General features: G+C 42.9%; 1 protein-coding gene across 1 annotated transcript in view; it reads left to right on the top strand.

Annotated features, from left to right (window-relative positions):
* Positions 1-24079, top strand: part of rps6ka2 (ribosomal protein S6 kinase, polypeptide 2) — a 240953-nt gene that overhangs the window by 98012 nt on the left and 118862 nt on the right. The window contains exons 6-8 of the mRNA XM_041206960.1: positions 2201-2238; positions 2372-2514; positions 17065-17135. Of these exons, the coding sequence (XP_041062894.1) occupies positions 2201-2238; positions 2372-2514; positions 17065-17135 (252 nt within the window). The remainder of the gene's footprint in view (positions 1-2200; positions 2239-2371; positions 2515-17064; positions 17136-24079) is intronic.

Below are 24079 nucleotides of genomic sequence, written 5' to 3' on the forward strand. Positions count from 1 at the left end.
CAATTCACAGTTTCTCAGAATTCTTTATATTGAAATTTCAGTATAGATTGCGTGTGCATATTCTGGAGTGGAGTTTGCATCCACAAGCTTCTTAACTGGAGGCGAGAGGGAACGCTTTTAAAGAATGTGGCTGCAGAAATAGTGGTGGCATCAGTCGAAATGTTCCAGAACTCTCTGGATTTCGGGAGGGTCCCAGCGGATTGGAAAATCATTAATGTGATGCCCCTGTTCAAGAAGGGAAGGAGACAAAAAGCAGGAAACTATAGGCCAGTCAGCCTAACATTTGTAGTTGGGAAAATGCTAGAGTCCATCATTAAGGAAGAAATAGCATGACATTTAGAAAAGCTTAACACAATCAAACAGAGTCGACATGGTTTTGTGAAAGGGATATCATGTTTGACAAATTTTCTAGAGTTCTTTGAGGATATAGCAAGCAGAGTTGATAAAGAGGGACAGGTAGATGTAATGTATTTGGATTTCCAGAGGGCATTTGATAAGGTGCTCATGGTAGTGGGGCTAATGTATTAGCATGGATTGAGGATTGGTTAACATACAGAAGACAGAATTGGGATTAATGGGTCTTTTACAGGTTGGAAAGACGTAACTAGTGGAGTGTCACAAGGACCAGTCCTAGGGCCTCATTTATTTACTATCTATATTAATGACTTGGAGGAGGGGACAGAATGTAATGTCTCCAAATTTGCTGATGACACAAAAGTAGGTGGGAAGGCATGTTATGTTGAGGACATAAGGACTCTGCAAGGGGATATAGATAGATTGAGTGAGTGGGCAAAAACTTGGCAGGTGGAGTTTAACATAGGAAGGTGTGAGATCATGCACTTTGGTAAGAAGAAACAAAAGACAGATTATTATTTAAATTGAGAGAGACTCCAGAAATGTGCAGCAGAGAGGGACCTGGGCGTTCTTGTGCATGAAACACAAAAAGTTAGCATGCAAATGCAGCAAGTAATTAAGAAGGCAAATGGAATTTTGGCCAGTATTGCTAGGGGGTTGGAATTTAAAAATAGGGAAGTCTTGTTACAACTGTACAGGGTGTTGGTGAGGTCACACCTGGAGTACTGTGTACAGTTTTGGTCCCCATATTTAAGAAAAGATATACTGGCATTGGAGGCAGTTCAAAAAAGATTCACTAAGCTGATTCCTGGGATGAAGGGGTTGACTTATCAAGAACAGCTAAACAGGTTAAGCCTTTACTCATTACAGTTTAGAAGAATGAGGGGTGACCTTATTGAAATGTACAAGATTCTGAGGGGGCTTGACAGGGTAGATGTTGAGAAGATGTTTCCACTCATGGGGGAACCTCAAACTAGGGGACATAGTTACAGAATAAGGGACCACTCAGTCAAAACTGAGATGCGAAGGAATTTCTTTTCTCAGAGGGTAGCGAATGTCTGGAATTCTCTACCCAGAGAGCTGAGGAGGCTAGATCACTGAAAGTATTTAAAAAGGAAGTAGATAGAGTTTTGAAATATTGGGGAGTTGAGGGCTATGAGGAACTGGCACGATAAAGGAGTTGAGGACTGGGGCTGATCAGCCATGATCTTATTGAATGGCGGGGCAGGCTTGAAGCGCTGAATGGCCTACTCCTGCTCCTATTTCTTATGTTCTTATATTAACACTGAGCTAAACTAACAACAATTAAATTACCATTCTCCAAATTCAAGTGTTTTTGCTCATGTGAGAAATTGAAGGGAGCTTGCGAATTACAACTCACTCACACTCACAACATATAATCTAAAATGTCTCTAATCACCCTCAGTAATATATTATCCTCCGCTTAACAGTGTGACAGATGCTGAAGATTCAGAGTCAGTGAACCATCAGTTGGCTGAAAGCACTGAAAGAAGACACTAATTACAATTCTTGCCACTTTCTGTCTAGCATTAGAAATGGAAACAGAGTTAATCCTGTCGGGGAGGATTCCTGTGCACTGTTAGGCCAGGCTGATAATTGCTTACACTTCACCTAACTTTGAAGCCCAAAATTCACTGTAAACCTCAAATGAAAAACGACTGGAATTTGTACTCGATACCGACAATTAGTTACATATTCCTGCAGACATCATTGTCATTGGGAAAAGACTTTGTGATATGTTTGAATTTCAAATATGGAGGTGGATTTCAATCTTTGTCTATGTTGCGGGGTTTCTCATTTCATTTTACTGCTGTTTGAATTTCAGTGTACTTCTAGATGAAGATGGTCACATTAAAATAACAGGTGAGTACACTTTATATTAATGTTGATCAGGACCAAACCGAGCAGCATTGAAATCGAACATTTAAGTTCTACACATCATTTCTGACAGTATGACAAGTTTTCAACGATACTGAAAGTAATTCTTGTTGCTCAGACTTTGGGCTCAGCAAGGAGGCTGTCGACCATGACAAGAGAGCGTATTCCTTCTGTGGGACAATAGAGTATATGGCACCTGAAGTAGTCAACCGGCGTGGCCATGCACAAAGTGCAGACTGGTGGTCCTTTGGTGTTTTAATGGTGAGTGAAATAACCTTCCACTGTTAACAATGGGAAAAGGGATATGATTTACTGGCAGGTCTTTTTCCATCTAATTTTTCAAGGGTGCAGCTGAAGGTTGGTAGCATTTGATTCTTGATTAAAAAAGACATTGCTTGAAAAAAAACAAAAGTTAACTGCCAGCAAAGTTGGACGAATAAGTTTGAGAGACTGGAAGTGAATATGAATGAGTCCTGTGGTACCCCACTAGTCACTGCCTGCCATTTGCAAAAAGACCCGTTTATTCCTACTCTTTGTTTCCTGTCTGCCAACCAGTTTTCTATCCATCTTAATATACTACCCCTAATCCCATGTGCTTTAATTTTACACGCTAACCTCTTACGTGGGACTTTGTCGAAAGCTTTCCGAATGTCCAAATAAAACATGTCCACTGACTCCCCCTTATCAACTTTACTAGTTACATCCCCGAAAAATTCCAGTAGATTTGTCAAGCATGATTTCTCTTTCATAAATCCATGCTGACTTTGTCTGATTCTGCCACTGTTTTCCAAGTGTTCAGCTATTAAATCTTTCATAATGGACTCTAGAATTTTCCCCACTACCGGCGTCAGGCTGACTGGTCTATAATTCCCTGTTTTCTCTCTACCGCCCTTTTTAAATAGTGGGGTTACATTAGCTACCCTCCAATCAGTAGGAACTGTTCCAGAGTCTATAGAATCTTGGAAGATGATAACCAATGCATCCACTGTTTCTAGGGCCACTTACTTAAATACTCTGGGATGTAGATTATCAGGCCCCAGGGATTTATCGGCTTTCAATCCCATCAATTTCTCCAACACCATTTCCCTGCTAATACTGATTTCTTTCAGTTCCTCCCTCTCGTTAAACCCTGTGTTCCTCAACATTTCTGGTATGTTATTTGTGTCCTCCTTTGTGAAGACAGGACCAAAGTATATATTTAGTTGTTAACAAATTCAATTCACCCTTGATTATTTATTTAAACATGGCAGTGGGCTGCTGATTTCAGCACCGCCCACTTAAAGTATCATGGGGGTGGGTGGGAATTTGGTGGGGGTTGGCATCCACCCTATTTTACTTGCCCCCCCCACCCCCCCACCACCTCCACTGAAAGCACACTGGCGAGGGCATATAAAATCCAACCCACTATCCCAAAACATAACAACCTCACATTTGTAACACTGTTTTATTTCTTTCTTCCTCCTCCTTGATGCAGTCATTGATTGAACAAACATTAAAAATTCTTGCAGTTTCATTTTGATTTTTAAAAATTTTGACAGAATAGCAAATTGGTTTAGCAGAATAAATTTAGTGGCTTATACAATAGCTTATCTGTCTGATTGATATATTTAAGTACTCGCTCTTGAAAAGCTTTGCAGAGGCAGCAATGTCAATGACACCAGTATTATGACAAGAAAATCCTGACTTTGTTCACGAAATTTAATGGAAATTGCTTTGTGTGATGGGCATTTTAACTGTTCTTACAGCTAACGTATTTTGTTTAAAACATGTCATACCCTGGCCTTGATTTCTCATTTGCATCAATTATTGCAGATGACAAGATTTAATTCCTCTTACAATTCATGGTCCAGAATTTGAGTCACATAGTGCCCATTTTTCATGCATTACCTGGCCTCTTAAGGCTCCAGAATGGCCGTCAGCATACACATGCGCACTTTTGGTTGGAGGTGCCGTTAACTATATTGGGTAAGGACAATTAGGATGCACTCTGGAAAACAGCCCTAAACGTCACCTGCAAAAAATATAAATTTGATTAGTCTGCGACCCAATGGCCTCTGACCACAGATTTCCTTCCCCATGGCCCCATCCCCAATGATCTGACCCTCAAACTCCCTTGATAAAGTGCCTGATATTAGGCTTGCCAACAAAGTTGAAGCCCATGGAATAAAAGGGATCATGGCAGCATGGACATAAAATTGGCTGAATGACAGGAAACTGAGAGTATTGTGAATGTTTGTTTTTTGGATGGGAGAACGCATACTGTGGGGTTCCCTAGAGGTTGATATTAGGACCACTCGATGCATATTAATGACCAAGATAAAAGCAAAAAACTGCGGATGCTGGAATTCCAAAACAAAAATAAAGATTTCTGGAAAAACTCAGCAGGTCGAGAAACGTTAGCTGTGTTCCTCTCTGCAGATGCTGCCAGACCTGCTGAGTTTTTCCAGGTATTTTTATTTTTGTTTTTAATGACCAAGACTTGGGTATGTAGGGCACAATTTCAAAACTTGCAGAAGGTACAAAACTTAGAAGTATTTTGAACAGTGAGGAGGATAATGGTAGACTCCAGGAGGACATAGACTTGCTGATGAAATAGGTGAACACAATTTAATGCAGAGAAGTGTTAAGAGGTACATTTTGCTAGAAGGATTGGAGAGAGGCAATATAACATAAAGCGTGCAATTCTAAAAGGGTGCGAGAATAGGAGGGCCTTGGGGTATATGTGCACAAATTGTTGCAAGGGAGAAAAAAACAGTGGTCACGAAGGCTTGCAGGATCCTGGGCTTTATAAATAGAGACATAGAATACAAAAGCAAAGAACTTAAGATGAATATTTATAAATCACTGGTTCAGCTTTAGCTGCAGTATTGTGCCCAACTCTGGGTACCACACTTTAGGAAGACTGTGAAGGCATTAGAGAGAGAATTGGAAATGGCCCCAAGGATGAGGGATTTCAGTTATGTGGATAGATTGGAGAAGCTGGGATGGTTCTCCTCAGAGAAGAGAAGGTTCAGACAGTGGGGTTCAAAGTCATGTTGGATCTAGATAGAGTACAGGGGGGAAACTGCTCGCAATAGTGGAAGGGTCAAGAACCAAAGGACACCAATTTAAGCTGATTGTCAAAAGAGCTCAGGCAACATGAGAATTTTTAATGCAGTGAATGTTTAGGATTGGGAATGTACTGCCGGAGAGTATGTTAAAGGCAGCTTCAGTTGTGGCTTTCAAAGGGGAATTAGGTATGCACCTAAAGAGAAATAAACTTTCAGGCCAGGGAAGGGGCAGGACTAACTAAGTTCCTTTTGCAGAGAGCCAGCATGAATACGATGGGCCTAAAGGCCTCCTTCTGTGATCTAACCATTCTATGATTCCCCCAAGCACCGACTTCCAGAATCCTAGAAACTATGGGCTAAATTTTTGCTACTGAAACAGGAAGCTTGAATTGGAAAATTTCTTGATTTGCTGGAGTCCCCTCAGTAAAAGGTACCCCGAATCGCATGGTAACCTCCTTGTCAACTCAAAACTGACTCATGTCCCCCACCTATCATCCATGTCACCTTAATAGCCATTCACACAGGAGCCACCATGGGCAGACCTCTAAAGATGAAAATAAACTTCCATCAATCTAGTACAGCTCTTGCTTTATACATTGGTAGTGAAAAAAACTCTCATCCATAGAATCCATGCAAAAATTTTAAATCCCTCATATGGTTGATCTCTCATTGAAAACAAGCTTTTATTCAGACCCCACATCAAAGACAGTTAATCCTTTAATAACCTCATTAAACAGTCAAGCTGTGAACTCAGAACGCCTGCTGAGATAATTGTAACATTTGAAACTCCAAACATTCATAATGACATAATAATAGCCTTTGGGGAAATCTCAACATAGAGTTCTTTTGAAACTGCCTGAACAGATGCTATTGTTTTCTTAACGTACAGTATAAGACCTGTCAATCAAAGCAGTCCAACAGAGGGTTTTTCTTTTAACTCTGTGACAGCTGCAGTCTGTTTCTTTTAAGTGTAAAAAGCTGGGGATTTTAAACATTTCACATCATGACAGTTATTCGGACCTTATTTGCCATTCAAAAGTTGTTTATGTATACTCTATTAATTTATTACTCCCGTACCACTGGTTAAAGTCCTTGTAAGAGCCAAAATGGGGTCTGTTTGAACTCAGCACTTAGTTCCAATGGCCCTGCCAAATTCAGGTTTCCCTCCATGTGAAACACGCCCAGCCCCCTTTCCCCTATTGGCAAAATTTAGATTGGTTGGAAATGAGGGTGAGATTTCTGCACTTGGGTTCTGTCAGCCATTTTTAAAGGTCCAAGGAGTCTTCCTCATCCTGCAAAAATACAGGCCTATATCTCCCTTCCCCTATCCTCCTCCCTAGCCCTGACTTTGAAACTCCCCAATCCTTTGAGCTCTTGCTTCCCCTGATTCCATATTCATTTTGAATTAGATAACACCTAAAAAACTGAACTGAGCAGGCCCTGTGTTTCCCTTAATCAACACTGGCTGAGTTCTTCAAGTCGGAGTGCTTAAACAGACTTTCGGCCCCTCTTCAACATATCCAAGGGACCCAATGCCATTAAAAAGTGGGCCTCACAAATTAGCTGTGGTGCCAATGCGCAACCTCAGTGCTGGCCATTCCACTGCTACAAAGATATCCTTTTCACCAATTTTACTTCTGAATACTGGGAGCAGTGTATACCAATTTCTATTCCACCTACTTAACTGAGAACTGTATATTTTTCCCTAGCATTCCACTGTTTTGGAACAATATTATGCTATATTGAAAGTAACCTATAAAGGGATTTATTTTTTGGTGAATTATGCTAGATTTTTTTTCCTCAGCCTTTTTCTCAGATATTATTACTAAGGGGCCCTGCCCATGTGGAATGAGGGAGAACTATTGTTCCTCATTGGGAAGCACTTGGCTTCTGATCAGTGTGTCTCCAGGATAACATCGTTAACACATTGTATGGGGAATGGTGGTAATTTCCTGCAGCCCCATGCTGCATTGCACTGAAGCATCAATGTGCTGTCCCACAATGCTATTGACCACAAGTGTAGTTTTCAAAGCAGATTGGCAAGCTTGTAAATGTGGTAATTTGGACTGGTCTAGAATAAAGGTTGGGAGAATATTATGTATAAGCAGTTACCATAGACCTACTGTGGATATTTATCCCAGATGGTAGACGTTATAGAGGTTGTAAGAAACACCTTTTTACAACCTCAGAATGTTTCAAAGTGCTTTGCAGCAAAGTAAGCAGTTTTGGCGTGTAATTGTAATGTAGTAACAACACTGAGAGAGTAATTTGAGTTTGTTTTTAGGTTAATAATTTACAAAAAAACCAAACGAAACAGTTGGATGTTTGTGGTGTATTCGGACTGTCATTAATGTTTTCATACTAAATTTCTCTGCCTGCTATTTGAACAAAGTTATTAAGTTATTTAACCTGCGTTAATAGAAGCAATAGAAGCATTTCATGTAAGCACATTAACCTGATGTTGAAGTCACAATTTATCACCAGTTGTGTCAATATGGCTTCAATATGGTATATTTAATGATGTTCGATGGTCTATCTCAATGCAACATTCAATCTTCTCTGTGTTAATTATTCACATATATAATTAACACCATCTTTGTTGTACACCAGATGGTCCCTTTCCATCTTACCATGATAAATTTGAACCTTTCACAATAGCCATGATTATAGCATTCTTGTCATCAAAAATGTTGTAGAAAGTGCAATAAAACTTAGTTTCCTTCTTATTTTATTGAATTTGAGGTGAAAACTGAACAGTGTACTTAATCTTCAATAGTAGCAGAGAAGATTTTTAATCCCAGTGTGGCTTCTGCATCAGACATGAGTGTAAAACAGAGGTTTAGAGTCCTTTCAAATTAATTACAATTGACTCCAGATAGTGCACATTGGAAAAACACTCTTTAGGGTATGAAGGTTGCTGTAAAAGCCAGCATATATTGACAATCCCTCATTGCCCGTGAGAAGGTGGTGATGAGCCTTTTTCTTGAACAGCTGCACTCAATGTGCTGAAGGTATTCCCACAATGCTAATAAGTAGAGAGTTCCAGGATTTTGATCAGCATCCGATCCATCACCTTAAACATTCACTTCCTCCACTGCGAGCACACAGTGGCAGCAGTGTGTACCACTTACACGATGCACTGCAGCAACTCTTCAAGCATCCTTTGACTGCAATTTCCAAATCCATGATCTCTACCACCTTGATGAACAAGGGCAGTAGGTGTATGGGAACACCATCACCTGCAAGTTTCCCTCCAAGTCACACAAAATAAAATCTTGACTAGGAACCATATTGCCAGTATTTCACTGTCATTGGGTCAAAATCCTGGGACTCCCTTCCTAACAGCACTGTGGGTGTAACTACACACTACCACTTTCTGAAGGGTAATTAGGAATAGGCATTAAATACTGGCTTTGCCAGAAATGCTCACACCCCATGAATGAACAAGAAGAATGGTTTGATGATATGTTGATGATAATTGACTGGGCTGGATTTGTCCTGCTTTTTCTGAATAGGACATACCAGGACAATTTTCCATATTGTTGTGTGGATGTCAATGCTGTAGCTATTCGGGAAAATAGTGCTTAAAGGTTTGGCTAGTTTTGGAGCACAAGTCTTCAGCATTACAACAGGAATGTTGTTGGAGCCCATAGCCTTGCACTCAGCCATTTCTTGATATCACATGGAGTAAATCCAGTTGGTGAAGACTGGCATTTGTGATAGTGGTAACCCAGGAAGGGGGGCCAAGATGGATCATCTACTTGGCATTTCTGATGGTAGATGATTGGAAATGCTTCGGCCTTGTCTTTTTCAATCGTGGCATCATTGAGAATGGGATGTTAATGGAGCCACCTTCTCCTATTGTTAGTTTCATTGTCTACCTCTATTCGCAACTGGATGACAGTGTTTTGATCTGATCTGATTGCTTAGTTCTGTCTTAAACATGCTGCTTTTGCTGTTTTGCATCCTGGTTATGCTGTGTTGTGTCACCAACAGGTTGGCACCCCATTTTTAGTGAGAGAGAGAGAGAGTGCTGGGGAGAGAGAGTGAGAGAGAGGGACTGCTGGAGAGAGAGACAGAATGAGTGTTGGAGAGAGAGAGAGGGAGTGCTGGAGAGGAGAGAGGACTAGAGGGGTTGTAAAAAGTGTTTAACAAATGGGAGTTTTTATTTCTTCTTACAATCTCCTTGACATCTACCATCTGGGATAAATATCCATAATAGGTTTATTGTAACTGCTTATACATCATATTCGCACAAAACCGTGTGCTCATGTTCTTCTGCACTCCTCATTGAACAAACGTAAGTTATTTGGCATGATGAAAGATTGTGGGATATGGCAGACCATGAGTGGCATATTGTGGTGGAATGCAACTCTGCTGCTAGCAGTTTGATAAAACCATAGTGTTGCATGATTTAAATGAGCGAAACAAGTTAATGACACAATAACACATAATGTGCTTTATTCACACTCTAACTACCCAAGGTTCTGCAGTTGTAAACATCTGCATGTATATCTGGGAGCATCAGAACTTGTTTGTCTTTGCCACTTCTGCTCTACAAGACAAGCTGTCACAGAATTATACCATCTGCTGTATGATGACAACATCTGAAATAGAGATGATTCTGCCTGCAAAAGTAAAGTTTTCCACAGCATGGAGCTTTCATCCCCTTCCAAGTTACAGCAATGGACGTGTGTCACATCAGGCAATCTGCAGTGAGCACACATATATCAAGAAAGTCATCAACACCATGTTTCCAAGGATAACCACTTTCCCTGTGGAAATGAGGCAATAGCTAGACATAGCTTTCATCCAATAACTAGGCTCCCTCAACCGTACAGCATTGTAAAAGGCACCCATGTCAGAATTGAGGCTTTCTGTAACAACTCCATGACCTACATAAATAGAAAAGATTTGCATTTAATCACTGTTCAGGTGGTATGCAAGAACAGAACAATCATTATTCACATCATTGACTTTTATCCAGAAATCAGCTATGATGCCTCTGTGATACAACAATGCAGCATTTCACAGAATCACAAAATCTCAGTGCAGAAGACGCCCTTCGACCCATCAACTCTGCACTGACACATGAGAAACACCTGACCTACCTACCTAATCCCATTTACCAGCACTTGGCCCATAGCCTTGAATGTTATGATGTGCCAAGTGCTCATCCAGGTACTTTTAAAGGATGTGAGGCAACCCACATCCACCACCCTCCCAGGCAGTGCATTCCAGACCGTCACCACCCTCTGGATAAAAAAGGTTTTCCTCACATCCCCAATAAACCTCCTGCCCCTGACCTTGAACTTATGTCCCCTTGTGACAGACCCTTCAATTAAGGGGAACAGCTGCTCCCTATCCACCCTGTCCATGCCCCTCATAATTTTGTACACCTCAATCAGGTCGCCCCTCAGTTTTCTCTGCATCAACGAAAACAACCCAAGTCTATCCAAACTCTCTTCATAACTTAAATGTTTCATCCCAGACAACATCTTGGTGAATCTCCTCTGCACCTCCTCCAATACAATCACATCCTTCCTATAATGTGGCGACCAGAACTTCACACATTACTCCAGCTGTGGCCTCACCAAGATTCTATACAACTCCAACATGGCCTCCCTACTTTTGTAATCTATGCCTCGATTGATAAAGGCAAGTATCGCATATGCCTTTTTCACCACCCCCCTAACATGCCCCTCCGCCTTCAGAGATCTATAGACACACATGCCAAGGTCCCTTTGTTCTTCAGAACTTCCGAGTGTCAGGCCGTTCATTGAATACTTCCTTGTCAAGTTACTTCTTCCATAGTGTATCACCTCACACTTTTCAGGGTTTATTTCCATCTGCCACTTATCTGCCCATTTGACCATCCTGTCTAACTTACTAATCCCACCTCCCACATAGTCATCTATGTTGTTTATATAAATGACAAATAATCAGGAACCAAGCACAGATCCCTGTGGTATGCCACTGGACACTGGCTTCCAGTCACTAAAGCATCCTTCTGTCATCACCGTCTATCTCCTACAACTAAGCCAATTTTGAATTCACCTTATCAAATTACCCTGTATCCCATGTGTATTTGCTTTCTTTATAAGTCTCCCATGTGGGACCTTGTCAAAGGCTTTGCTGAAATCCATATAAACTACATCAACTGCACTAATTCAATCAAATTTGTTAGGCATGACTTACCTCTGACAAAGCCATGCTGACTATCCCTGATCAAACCTTGCCTCTCCAAGTGGAGATAGATTCTGTCCTTCAGAATTTTCTCCAATAGTTTCCCTACCACTGACGTGAGACTCACTGGCTTGTAGTTCCCTGGCTTATCTCTACAACCCTTCTTAAATAGCGGAACCACATTAGCTATTCTCCAGTCCTCTGGCACCTCCCCCGTGGCCAGAGAGGAATTAAAAATTTGGGCCAGAGCCCCTGCGATCTCCTCCCTTGCCTCCCTCAGCAGTCTGGGACACAAATCATCCGGACCTGGAGATTTGTCCACTTTTAAGCCTGCCAACACCTCCAATACCTTGTCACTCCCTGTATTAATTTGCTTAAGAACCTCGCAGCCTCTCTCCCTGAATTCGATACCTTCATCCTCATTCTCTTGGGTGAAGACGGATGTGAAGTATTCGTTCAAAACTCTACTGCTGTCCTCTGGCTCCACCCATAGATTGCCCCCTTGGTCCCTAATGGGCCCTACTCTTGCCCTGGTTTTGCTCTTCCCATTGATATACTTATAGAATATCTTGGGATTTTCCCTACTTCTACCAGCCAGAGCTCTCTCATATCCCCTCATTTCCATATTATTTCAATCAGAAGAAACACGATGGGGATGACATGGGAAACCAGGGCTAACTTCAACATTCATACCTGCTGTACCCTCTAGGGAACCCTTTTATAACAAAGGAGTACGTTGGGCTGGAAAGCCGTTAAAGCCTGCACCTGCAATAAAAGTCTGCTTGCAAACAATGTGCAAAAGGACTACACTGGCTGAATTTTCATTCAGGGATCTTTGGGGGCTAGATGAGGTTATGATTCCGCTCAGTGTGTTCCAGACATGTCCATTGCTATTGAAATGGGAAGCCAATTAAAAGCTAAGGAAGCATTTACAGATTGGCAACCCTACTGGCCAAGGTGGGAACTGCTGATCTGAAGATGGAGACAATGAGGGAGAAGGCCAAGAAAGTTTCTTTGATTTTAAAAATGGCCACAGCTGACTGGGCATGATCCTGGTGGCTGCAGGCAGTTGGATGGGAACGGGACTTTATTGGGCTCCTTAATTACATTAATCTGCAGATAATTGGCTACCCACCGCTTGTCTGCAGACATCCAATCTGACTCCAATGCTGTCTCTTTGCAAATAGGCCTTTCTATATAAGGGCATGTCTCATGTTTATAGTGTGTTAACTAGATTTGATTCCTGTTGTTTTTTAGCACATCCTCAGAATAATTTCTGTAGAAAAGTGATGTCTTCTAGCTCCTTGGAGGATCTTGTATGAACACTAAGTTGTATTCAAAGTACAAGCTTTGCTTCCTTTAAAAATGCACACACAAAATTCATGCTACTTTTAATTACTTAGACGCAGAAGCTTCCCCTGTCTAGAAATACAGGAGCCAGACAAAGCACATGTACATCTGTTTTCTGTAGCTTGTTTTTCCAGGAACAGGCCACTAGCCTGAAGCTATTGCTTGCAGGGCAGCACTCCACATCAAACATTGCTGATCAGAAGTCTCTTCCACTCTTACTGCCTGTCATAGGCATGTTGGAAGGGTTTGCAGGTTGATAGTCAATCTTTTTAGCCTTGTTGTGAACACACGTTCCGTGGCCATCAAGTCCTGGTGTGCGATTTGAGCTTCTGGTTCAGGCGCAGGGACACTACACCACAAGACCTCTTGTTTGTGATTAGGGTGATGTTTAAAGTTTTGGGTGTCACATTATGTGCCACCTTCTAATTTGTCATCTTATAGAGTTCTGAGCATTGTCAAATCAGCTTTTATCTGTGAAAACTGGAATATATTTCAGTGGCACTTGCAAGGGAAATAGGTAGAAAGGATGAAGATAAGATATGATATTTAGTGGAAGCCAGATACCAGATGAGCATTTTATTCATTACAGTGTGCAACCATTTCTTTAGTTATCCAGAAGTAGTTAATTTTTGGCAGATTGATTGTGAAGCATATTAATGAACAAAAAACTTTGTTTTAAGAAAGAAGGGTACCAAAAATTCACATTGGGCATAGAAATAATAATTATCCCAAATGTAAAGCAAGGTGTAAGATTTTACTTAATACAAAGTATTCCCTTTTTATCTTGGAGCAGTGTGCCATTGTCAGTGAGACGGTGGATGCTGCTAGTATAATATCTCTATTGTCAATCTAGTACATGTCATCATACATATATTAACAGCATGTCAAAGATCCTCTGTTCAATGGTGAAGTCCATTAACTTGATTCAATTTCAACATGAACGATTAAATGGGCCAAGATATAAATATTATCAACCTAATCAGTTTTTCTTTCTTCTTTGCAGACTATAGAAATAGTGCTTTGAGCAGTAAATATTCTTGGCAACCTATGTACATTTGTCAGCATTCAGTTGGATTGGACATAGGGTATATAATAACTATTAATTTAGCAATACTTTCAGAACAATTTTGACATGCCCAACTCAGGCTATTGGCAAATAATGGAATAGAAAACTACATGCAGAAAACCACACAGAGGTGGAAATTGGTTTAAGGGAACAGCTTGAAAATCCATTTTTGGAATATAAACTGTTCAAATCAGAACAATAGTGTGTTATAGAGGGCTTCAAAGTTCATTTAGAAAGATAGACCCCCCAGTTGGTACTTGAAATTATTAGCCCACAAGATATTCTAGCAAAGGAAACTGGAGCTCAAAAAAAAGCAAGGGCACAACTTTGGTGTCACTGCAGCAATAGAGGGAGTGCAGGGCAGATAGGTTATGAAGGAATACGTCAAAAGAGTCCAGAGTGTGGTCTTTTTTTGCTTGTTTCAATACTTACCTCTGATCAAAACAATAACTTGTGTATTTTCCTCAATGCATTTCTGAACGTTTAGTCAGAGCCTTCAGCACTAGGAATGGTAAATCATACTCCTGTCTTTTTTAATGCTTGTCCACTGAATACATGCATCTGTCCTTTGTTCTTCACTGAGGCTGTGCCACTCATTTATCCATTGCTTCCATTACCATGTGATGTTGAAAGGACCTGAGTTATCAACAGTCACACTCTTGTCAGATTTTTCCCTCTTTTGAATTCTATGCTCTGTGGAAATCTTGTGTAGACATGCCTCGTACAGTATAGCAACAAGGAAGGGAAGCAAGATGGAGAAAATAAGTTACTGCACAGAAATTAAACTGCAAAGGAGCTGAGTCTATCAGCACAAACTGTTGCAGTTTTTGCTCTTGTAGTAATCTGATATATGAAATACCTTTAAGACAAGCATTGTAATTTAAGGTCACATGGTCTTAATACCCAATAGCTACTTCTCTGTGGGAGAGTCTTGAGTTAGTCACTGATGAGTGAAGACAGAATTTTATGTTGTGAGCACAGAAGTATAGTTATAGGGCTTAGTTTATAAATAAACAGCATGTGTTTATTCTAACAATCTCCTGGTGTTCTCTGTCTCTGTACCGATTCGGTCACCCCAATACAAGCGTGCAACCCCAATCTTTTAGCCCCAACAAACCAAGGGCACTGGATCCAACAGCTCTGTTCCTTCACTTTTAGTTGCTAGCCCATGTTCCATACCTCAATGTATCCCCACATTACAAATACACTAAACATTGCTGATGAAGATACAATGCAGTTGTCAGATTCAGCTTGACACCTATATAATCAATTTACCTCAGTAAAACAAAACTCTCCTCATTTGCTGGAGATCTATATTTTCTTTTGTTTTTCCATTTTCTTTCGTACCAATTTGTAATTACAAATTTTGATTTGTACCCTTGAAGTTGAGGGATCTCATTATTGGGAAAGCAAATGATTTCCCACTTTTTGCCCCCAGCTGTTGACATATCAAGCAAACCTAGGTTAGATGTTAAATTTTTTCTATTCTTCCCCAGCAGTACACCATATTCCCACCTCAAAAAGGGCCAGAGTCAAAATTCACAAGGGTAATGGGCATAATTTTGACATAACTTTCCATCCTCTTGACTTTATTGAAAAATAAAATTGGGCTGACTGTAAACTAGGTGGTCAGTCTGATCCTGCCATTTTTCTGCTAGGCAAGCTAGCTTAATATTTCCTAGATCTTTCAGCATCTCCAAGTGAGACTGGGAAATAGCACCATCTTATAGACAGTTTCATGTTGTGTAGATTCACTAACAATTGGTCAGACAGAAAGAGACGATTGAACGTCCATTAGATGCCTAGGAATCTGTTAAAGTGATCTTGCGTGCATGAGAAACTGAAGAGTAGAAACTTTAATTTGTGGATATCATCTGTGATGATATGGGTTGAAAGAAAGAAAATCCACTTGGGTGCTAACTCCTGCCTCCCTTCTGCCATTCGTATGCAGCAGCTGAAGGAGGAAGCAGCCCCTTCCTCCAGCAGTCTCAGCCTGGGCAGGAGAAAGGATGTCCAAGTCAGGGTGGTAGAGCTCTTGTAGGTCTCAGGACTCCACTTTCTTGCTTATTCTGCCATGGTTCAGCCTGATTTCAAGCAGGATGATTGAGGGAATTTATCTTCACCACCCCATCATCTCCATTTTTCCCTTCTCTCTAAAGACATCTGAACCTCTCACAGAGCTACTGAACAAGATGAGATGTGCATAACTGAAAAGCCTTGCTCTCAATTTTATACATTCAGTTTATATCTTATTCAAAGTGTTTCTATTTAAAGGTGCTGGTTTCCCATTGCAAAAAGAAAATGAATTGCTGGCCTTGCACTGGTGGTCTGTGAGCTCAGCTGCCAATAGCCAAAGTAAAACGTGGTAGCTTTTACATTTATGGTGCTGAGTCTGGTCTAGGAGGCACCCAACTATATCCTGAAGAAGATGAGGACATCCAAAGGCATTGCTGCCAGGCAGTTCATTTCACATTAGAATCCTTTTCCATTGAACACAACCCTAAAAACTTACTTGGAAAGAAAACATTTAAGTAGTTGTACAAGGATGTAGAATCAAACAGATTAGAGTGACAGAGTCCTTTGTGCTCAAGAGGGTCTTGTTTATACTAGAAATTTAAAAACTGGTGCCTGTCAACTTTGAATCAATGCAAAGCAAAACAGCACAAATCTTAACATGTTGCTTCCCCTGCCTGTGAAACCATTTAATTCTTTGTACCTTATGTAGAAGTTAAAATGCAAAATGCATGAATCTGGATTGTTGGCCAACAAATTAAGCCATTGGTCGTTTGAGACTCTCCCATCAGCACATTCTACGGTTTCTTTCAAACTTTTCCAAGTCCCCCCAAAAAACTTCAATGGTTGAGGTGAAAACAAAAACAGAATTACCTGGAAAAACTCAGCAGGTCTGGCAGCATCGGCGGAGAAGAAAAGAGTTGACGTTTCGAGTCCTCATGACCCTTCCACAGAACTGAGCGAATATAAGGAGAGGGGTGAAATATAAACCAGCTTATATTGCTTACAGTGCTTCAACAGGATGTGTTGATTGATGAACATCTTCACTTCAGTCACTGAATGAAATAAGTAATTTGAATGATTTCTGTGGGTGAGGTTGGCTGTTTGTGATTTTTCTAACACATTTGTTTTGATTTTATTGCCTAGTTTGAGATGTTAACAGGGTCACTGCCGTTCCAAGGCAAGGACAGGAAGGAAACCATGGCACTTATACTCAAGTAAGTTTCTTTTTTGAAAAGTTGTAAGATTTGTTCACTACTTGAAGAACTTAGTTATTGTACATTACTGACATCCATTTCAAATAGCACATTGTGTGAGAGAAGGTGATGCATTGGGAAAAGGGACAGCTTAGTTAATCCCTCTAGTTATAAGTTTGCACCTTAGACTGGATCAATGTTCCAGTCTTCCTGCTGTAATTATGATGAGATTCAATAGTTTTCTTTTAAACAAAACTGTATGTAGGGTTGTCATTATCCAGATGTCTCTGCCTCTGTATGTACATATGTCTGTACTGAAGTGTGCCTTTCTACTAACCAATGCCAAAATTTCATCTTTAAAAGAGAAGGCAATCTTGGTACACTAACTGATTGCACCAAAAACAATTCAGTGGTCAACTATCTGAAAAGGGGTAATCTTTATTTTGAATGCATTATGAAGAGACAACATTAATTAGAGTTAAGCAAATCCTTGCACACACACATTGGCAGGGAAAGAAAATAAGAGTTGAGTCATTTAAGCGTCGCACCGTTGTAATAAACATTGTACAGAGGGTGGAATTGTCCCAGATTTGCACTAAGTGCGATAGAGGGTGGAAAAAGGATGTTTTACCCGCTGGCCACAATGGCAGGTTTTCACGCCTTATCGCTTCATTCCCACCTCACTCATTAGGCATTCCTGGGAAACATGCCAGGTCGCTGACGAGGCATACTCTAATTCGCCCACCTCGCGGTCACCTCAGGCCTTCAGTAAACCAAGCACCATGTTTAAAGGCTGCCCCTGCAAAGAGTGAGCACTCTTCAAGGGATAGGAAGTGGCTGGGAACTGATGGCTGCCAAAGGGAGGAAATGTGCTGCCCCCAAATTTAGTGGCACCTCCCTCAAGTGTCTAGTAGACGCAGCGGAGGCCCGACGTGATGTGCCCTACCCCTGCTCTGGGCAAAGGCCAGCAAGCAAAGTCACCAACCAACCCTGCATGGGAGGTGGTGGCAACAGTGATCAGTGCCACACCCTGCAAAAGAGGACAGCCATCCAGTGCCACAAGAGGATGAATGACCTCCTCCGTTCTGCCAGGGTTAGTCACTCTACTCATCACTCTCAACTCACACTCACAAACCCATCACACATCCACAGGGATCTCACTCACTGCCAATTCAAGGGACATCACCATTCATTGTCTCACACACACCTTCATCTGCCCTGTGGATCGTGTCCTCATGGCATTACTCACCAGCCACACTGCCAGGCATCCTTATCATCTGGCCAGGCAGGCATCCTGCTTACACTTTCCCCATTTGTAGTTATGCAAGACAAGCTGGCACACAACGATTGGGAGAAATCGAAGACTGGTGCAGGAAAGTCTGAAATCAAGGTCCTCATGGACTTTAAAACAGAGCCATTCAGCTGGCCGGCGGCGATCTGGACCATTCCTGTGCTGATGGTGAGATCTGTGATGCTCAACCAAGTGAGCATCCAGCAGGGCAACATCCATCAGACAACTATGCTGTGAGTCAGTTCCCTGGTTCTGCAGTCCCCAGCATGCTCTAATTATCTCTTCTTGCTTTCGCAGGTACATCTGGGAAGTAGCCGAGGGAGTCCACGGCCCAGGTCCTCGGCTTAAGCCCCAAAGACATCTTGGAAGAAGAATCTGATGACACCTTCACTGAAGACCTGACACAGCACTTGCCCACACCCTTCACCAATGCAGAGACACACACCTTGGTGGGACCTAGCTTTAGAAAAGCCTCAGGGTCACAATCTGGTGAGCGCATTACACCATCTGATCCACAGGAGGTGGTGGCAGGGACTTCCCAGGTGTCTGGCACTCGGAGGACTGCTGGAGGCCAGAAATCTGCTGAGTCCGTGTCAGATGACGAGCCTCTGGACTCGGTCATGTCATAGTTGCTAGAGCTGCAAAGGCAAGCTCTGGAACATCAGGGAGGGATGTCTGCTGCACTCCTCAGATTGCAAGGCACAATGGAGCAGTCCGTCCGTCTTCAGGCTGAGGTGATAGCGCTGGCATGCCAACGCACCGAGGTCAACACTGGTAGGATGGCAGCTGTCATGGAGACCTTGGTCTAGTACATTGGTCCTGCACTGCTGCGTGGCCTCAACACCATCGCTGACACCATAGTCGGTCTTCAACAGTCTCAATGTGAGAAGGGTGTGGTGCAGCCTGATCTCACTCCAGCTTCCCCTTCTCCTGAAGAAGTCAGCCAGGGGCCCTCAGGCACCCATAGGGAAGAGGATCAGCAGGTGCATACCCTGGGGCCATCCACCCAGGTGACTCCTGGGAGTGGCCAGCCCATCCGAATCGCCTCTTCCTGTGACCCCTGCAGCTCCAGCTCCACAGGCCGAGGAGGGTGCCATTGCCACACAGCAGGACTCTGAAAGAAGGCTTTGACCCTCCAGGTCTCGGCCCTCCAGAGTTAAAGTAATCACAGACAGGGTGTAGCAGTCAGCAGGCTGCCTCCGCCTGCCTGGGGAGGATCAAGGCATAACAGCAGGATTAGGAAGGTTAAGAAGATGCAGTTGCACAGCCTGGGCATGGGTGTTAATCACGTGTACGTAATGTTCACTATCGTAAATAAACTCCCAAGGATGTCTCCTTGCCTATGGCTCCTTGTTCTGATGAGCAGTGTTCATGTCGCTCAGATGTGAAACCTTGGTCCCTGCACAAGATAAAGGCAGGCAACTCAGTCCAAGGCCTTTTCCCTGTGCTTTGTGCAACCTCCCCAGCACACTGATATTGTGCCTTCACAGTCATTGGACACATCAGTCATGCCTGCACCTCTATGGGGCTTATCATTGCTGCCAGAATGTCCTGGGCCAGTAATACAGAGTTCTGTCCATTTATAAGACCATAAGACATAGGAGCAGAAATTAGGCCATTCGGCCCATCGAGTCTGCTCTGCCATTCAATCATGGCTGATGAGTTTCTCAACCCCATTCTCCCGCCTTCTCCCCGTAACCTTTGATCCCCTTACCAATCAAGAACCTCTCTATCTCGGTCTTAAATACACTCAGTGACCTGGCCTTCACAGCCTTCTGTGGCAATGAATTCTGGATATTCCCCACTCTCTGGCTAAAGAAGTTTCTCCTCATCTCTGTTCTAAAAGGTCTTCCCTTTACTCTGAGGCTGTGCCCTCGGATCCTAGTCTCTCCTACTAATGGAAACATCTTCCCCACATCCACTCTATCCAGGCTTTCAGTATTCTGTAAGTTTCAATCAGATCCCCCCTCATCCTTCTAAACTCCATCGAGTATTGACCCAGAGTCCTCAAACGTTCCTCATATGTTTAGCCTTTCATTCCTAGGATCATTCTCGTGAACTTCCTCTAGACCCTCTCCAGGGCCAGCACATCCTTCTTGAGATACGGGGCCCAAAATTGCTCACAATATTCTAAATGTGGTCTGAATAGAGCCTTATAAAGCCTCAACAGCACATCCCTGCTTTTATATTCTAGTCCTCTCGAAATAAATGCCAACATTGCATTTGCCTTCCTAACTACCGACTCAACCTGCAAGTTAACCTTAAGAGAATCCTGGACTAGGACTCCCAAGTCCCTTTGCACTCCAGATTTCTGGATTCTCTCCCCATTTAGAAAATAGTCTTTGCCTCTATTCTTCCTACCAAAGTGCATGACCTCACACTTCCCCATGTTGTATTCCAACTGCCACTTCTTTGCCCATTCTCCTAACCTGTCCAAATCCTTCTGCAGCCTCCCCGCCTCCTCAATACTACCTGTCCCTCCACCTATCTTTGTATCATCTGAAAACTTAGCCAGGATGCCCTCAGTTCCTTCACCTAGATCATTAATGTATAAACTGAAAAGTTGCGGTCCCAACACTGACCCCTGCGGAACTCCACTAGTCACTGACCGCCATCCTGAGAAGGACCCCCTTATCCCCACTCTCTGCCTTCTGCCAGACAGCCAATCTTCTATCCATGCTAGTACTTTGCCTCTAACACCATGGACTCTTATCTTACTGAGCAGCCTCCTGTGCGGCACCTTGTCAAAGGCCTTCTGGAAGTCCAAGTAGATAACATCCATTGGCTCTCCTTTGTCTAACCTATTCGTTACCTCCTCAAAGAATTCTAACAGACTTGTCAGGCATGACCTCCCCTTGATGAAACCATGCTGACTTTGCCCGATTTTGCCATGCACTTCCAAGTATTCTGAAATCTCATCCTTAATAATGGACTCTAAAATCTTACCAATGACCGAGGTCAGGCTAATCGGCCTGTAATTTCCCGTCTTTTGCCACTTAAACAGGGGGGTTACATTAGTGATTTTCCAGTCCTCTGGGACCCTCCTTGACTCCAGTGATTCCTGAAAGATCACCACTAAAGATCACCACTAACACCTCCACTATCTCTTCAGCTATCTCCTACAGAGCTCTGGGATGTAATCCATGTGGTCCATATGAATTATCCACCTTCAGACCTTTCAGTTTTCCTAGCACCTTCTCCTTGGTAATGGCCACCATACTCACCTCTGCCCCCCGACTCTCTTGAACTTTGGGGATGTCACTCGTGTCTTCCACTGTGAAGACTGACGCAAAGTACCTATTCAGTTCCTCCGCCATTTCCCCCCTACTACTTCTCCAGCGTCATTTTCCAGCAGCCCAATGTCCACTTTTGCCTCTCTCTTACCCTTTATATATCTAAAAAAAAACTCTTGCAATCTTCTTTTATATTACTGGCTAGTTTAGCCACATATTTAATCTTCTCCCTCCTTATTTCTTTTTTAGTTGTCCTCTGTGTGCTCCCAGCACCTTTGAGGTGCAGCTGGCCTCTCATCTGATCAGCATTTGTCTCCGGTGACAGTGTGGTCCTGAAAGGTTCAGCTCACGAAAGATGCCATAGGATCAGGAGAAATTAAAGTTTCCCCGCTGCACCTCCACTATATGATCCCGTTCACAGAATGCAAGCGATCAGCTATCAGCAAGACAGGAGTTAAGACATTCACATGAGCTATGTGAGGATCTATGGACTGTCCCCACTGCATGTTATCATCGTCCTGCTAGAATGTAGGAAGTATGGGCATCTGCTGCATCTCTATATCAGGAGCCTTATCACAGAGGGTATGAGACGAGTCAAAGGTTCACAGATGCAATGTGACGATTTATGGAGTGTCCTCACTGCATGTCGTCATTGTCCTCCACAAATCTAGCAGCTATGAGGGCTTCCCAAGCGTGTCGGCTTCATCTGGCCAGTGCAATGGCCTCATCGCCATCATCATCACTTTTGAGGACCTCCTCACCCTCAACTCCTCATCGGAGGAGAAGTGCAGTTCCTCCATCTCCTCCTCAGCCAGCTCCTTTCCCCATTGTAGTGCCAGGTTGTGAAGGGCACATCAGGCGATAACGATGCGTGACACCCTCTGTGGATTGAATTGCAGGGCAATATAGACCGGTCCAGGCACCGGAACCTCTACCAAAATGCAAGTTGCAGCATGAATCCCGTTGTACCTGCTATCTACTGCAGTCTGAGGCCACCGCACAGTCGTCATCAGTAATGTCTTCTGTGGGTAGCCCTTATCCCAAGGAGCCAACCCTGCAGCCTCTGTGAACCCTGGAAGACATCAGGGATCTGAGACCTACTGAGAATGTAGGAATCATGGACACTCCCTGGGAATTGTGTGCAGACGTGCAGGATGCATTTATGGTGGTCGCACACCAGTTGAACATTCAGTAAGTGGAAGCCCTTGCGGGTAACGTAGTGGACCGCTTGTTGCGACAGAGATCTGAGCGCCACATGGGTGCAGTCGATGGCACCCTGCATCTTTGGGACACCTGAGATCTGGGGAAATCCCAGTGGTCTTGCTTCCTGGCTTTCCTGATCCCGGGCAAAATGCACTAAGTTGTGTGCCTTCGTGAATATGGCATCCGTGACCTCATAGATGCATTTGTGTGTGGAGGCCTGAAAGGAGCTACTGCCATAAAAATTGAGCACTGCAGTTGCTTTCATGGCCACTGGCAGTGGATGCCCTCCATGTCCCCGTGGCACTAGATTTTTCAGCAGGTGGCAGATGTGACCGACCCATTACCTGGATGTGCGCGCTCTTTATCGACACTGGTTCTCGGTCATCTGCAGCATTGACAAGCGCTGTCTATGGACCCTGGGTCTAGCTAGGTGCCGACCAGTGACAGCAGCAAGTGCAGGAGCCCCAGCCACCCCTTCTTCTTGAGGGTGCTCAGTTGTTCCTCACTGGGCACCCTCTCATCTCAGGCATCAATCTAGTGAAACTTTGTTGTATCCCATCTAAGGCAGAGACATCCTTTGTTGGGTAAAGAGACCAAAATTGCGCACAGTATTCAATGAATAATCTCATAAAAGTTGTGTATAATTGCAGAAAGGCTTCCTCACGGTTGAACTCCAATAACCTTACAATAAAAACCAATGTGCCATTTGCCTTCCTAATTGTTTGCTGTACCTGCATGTTAATTTTCTGTGATTCATGTACAAGAACACTAAAGTCTCTTTGAATACAAACACTTACTTGTCCCTCACCTTTCAGAAGATATCCTGCTTTTCTATTCTTCCAACCAAAGTAGATTATTTCGCATTTGCCTGCATCTGCTCCATCTGCTGCCATCTTGCCCAGTTTATCTCTTTTCACAACCTCTTTGCATTCCCCTCAACGTTTACTTTCCCATCTAGCTTTGTATCATCAGCAAACTTGGATGCATTACACTCAGTTGCTACAATTAAGCCATTACAATAAGTCGAGGGTCAAAAAACTGATCGTTGTGTCACATCCCCTAGGGTCTTAAAAGAAGTGGCTGCAGAGATAGCAAAGGCATTGATTATAATTTTCCAAAAATCCCTTATGTTCTGGAAGGGTCCCAGCAGATTGAAAAATAGCAAATGTAACATATTTATTCAAGAAAGGAGGGAGACAAAAAGCAGGAAACATTCAGCCAGTTAGCCTAATATCTGC

The sequence above is a fragment of the Carcharodon carcharias genome, chromosome 2 (assembly GCF_017639515.1).
Source record: "Carcharodon carcharias isolate sCarCar2 chromosome 2, sCarCar2.pri, whole genome shotgun sequence".
Lineage (NCBI taxonomy): Eukaryota > Metazoa > Chordata > Chondrichthyes > Lamniformes > Lamnidae > Carcharodon > Carcharodon carcharias.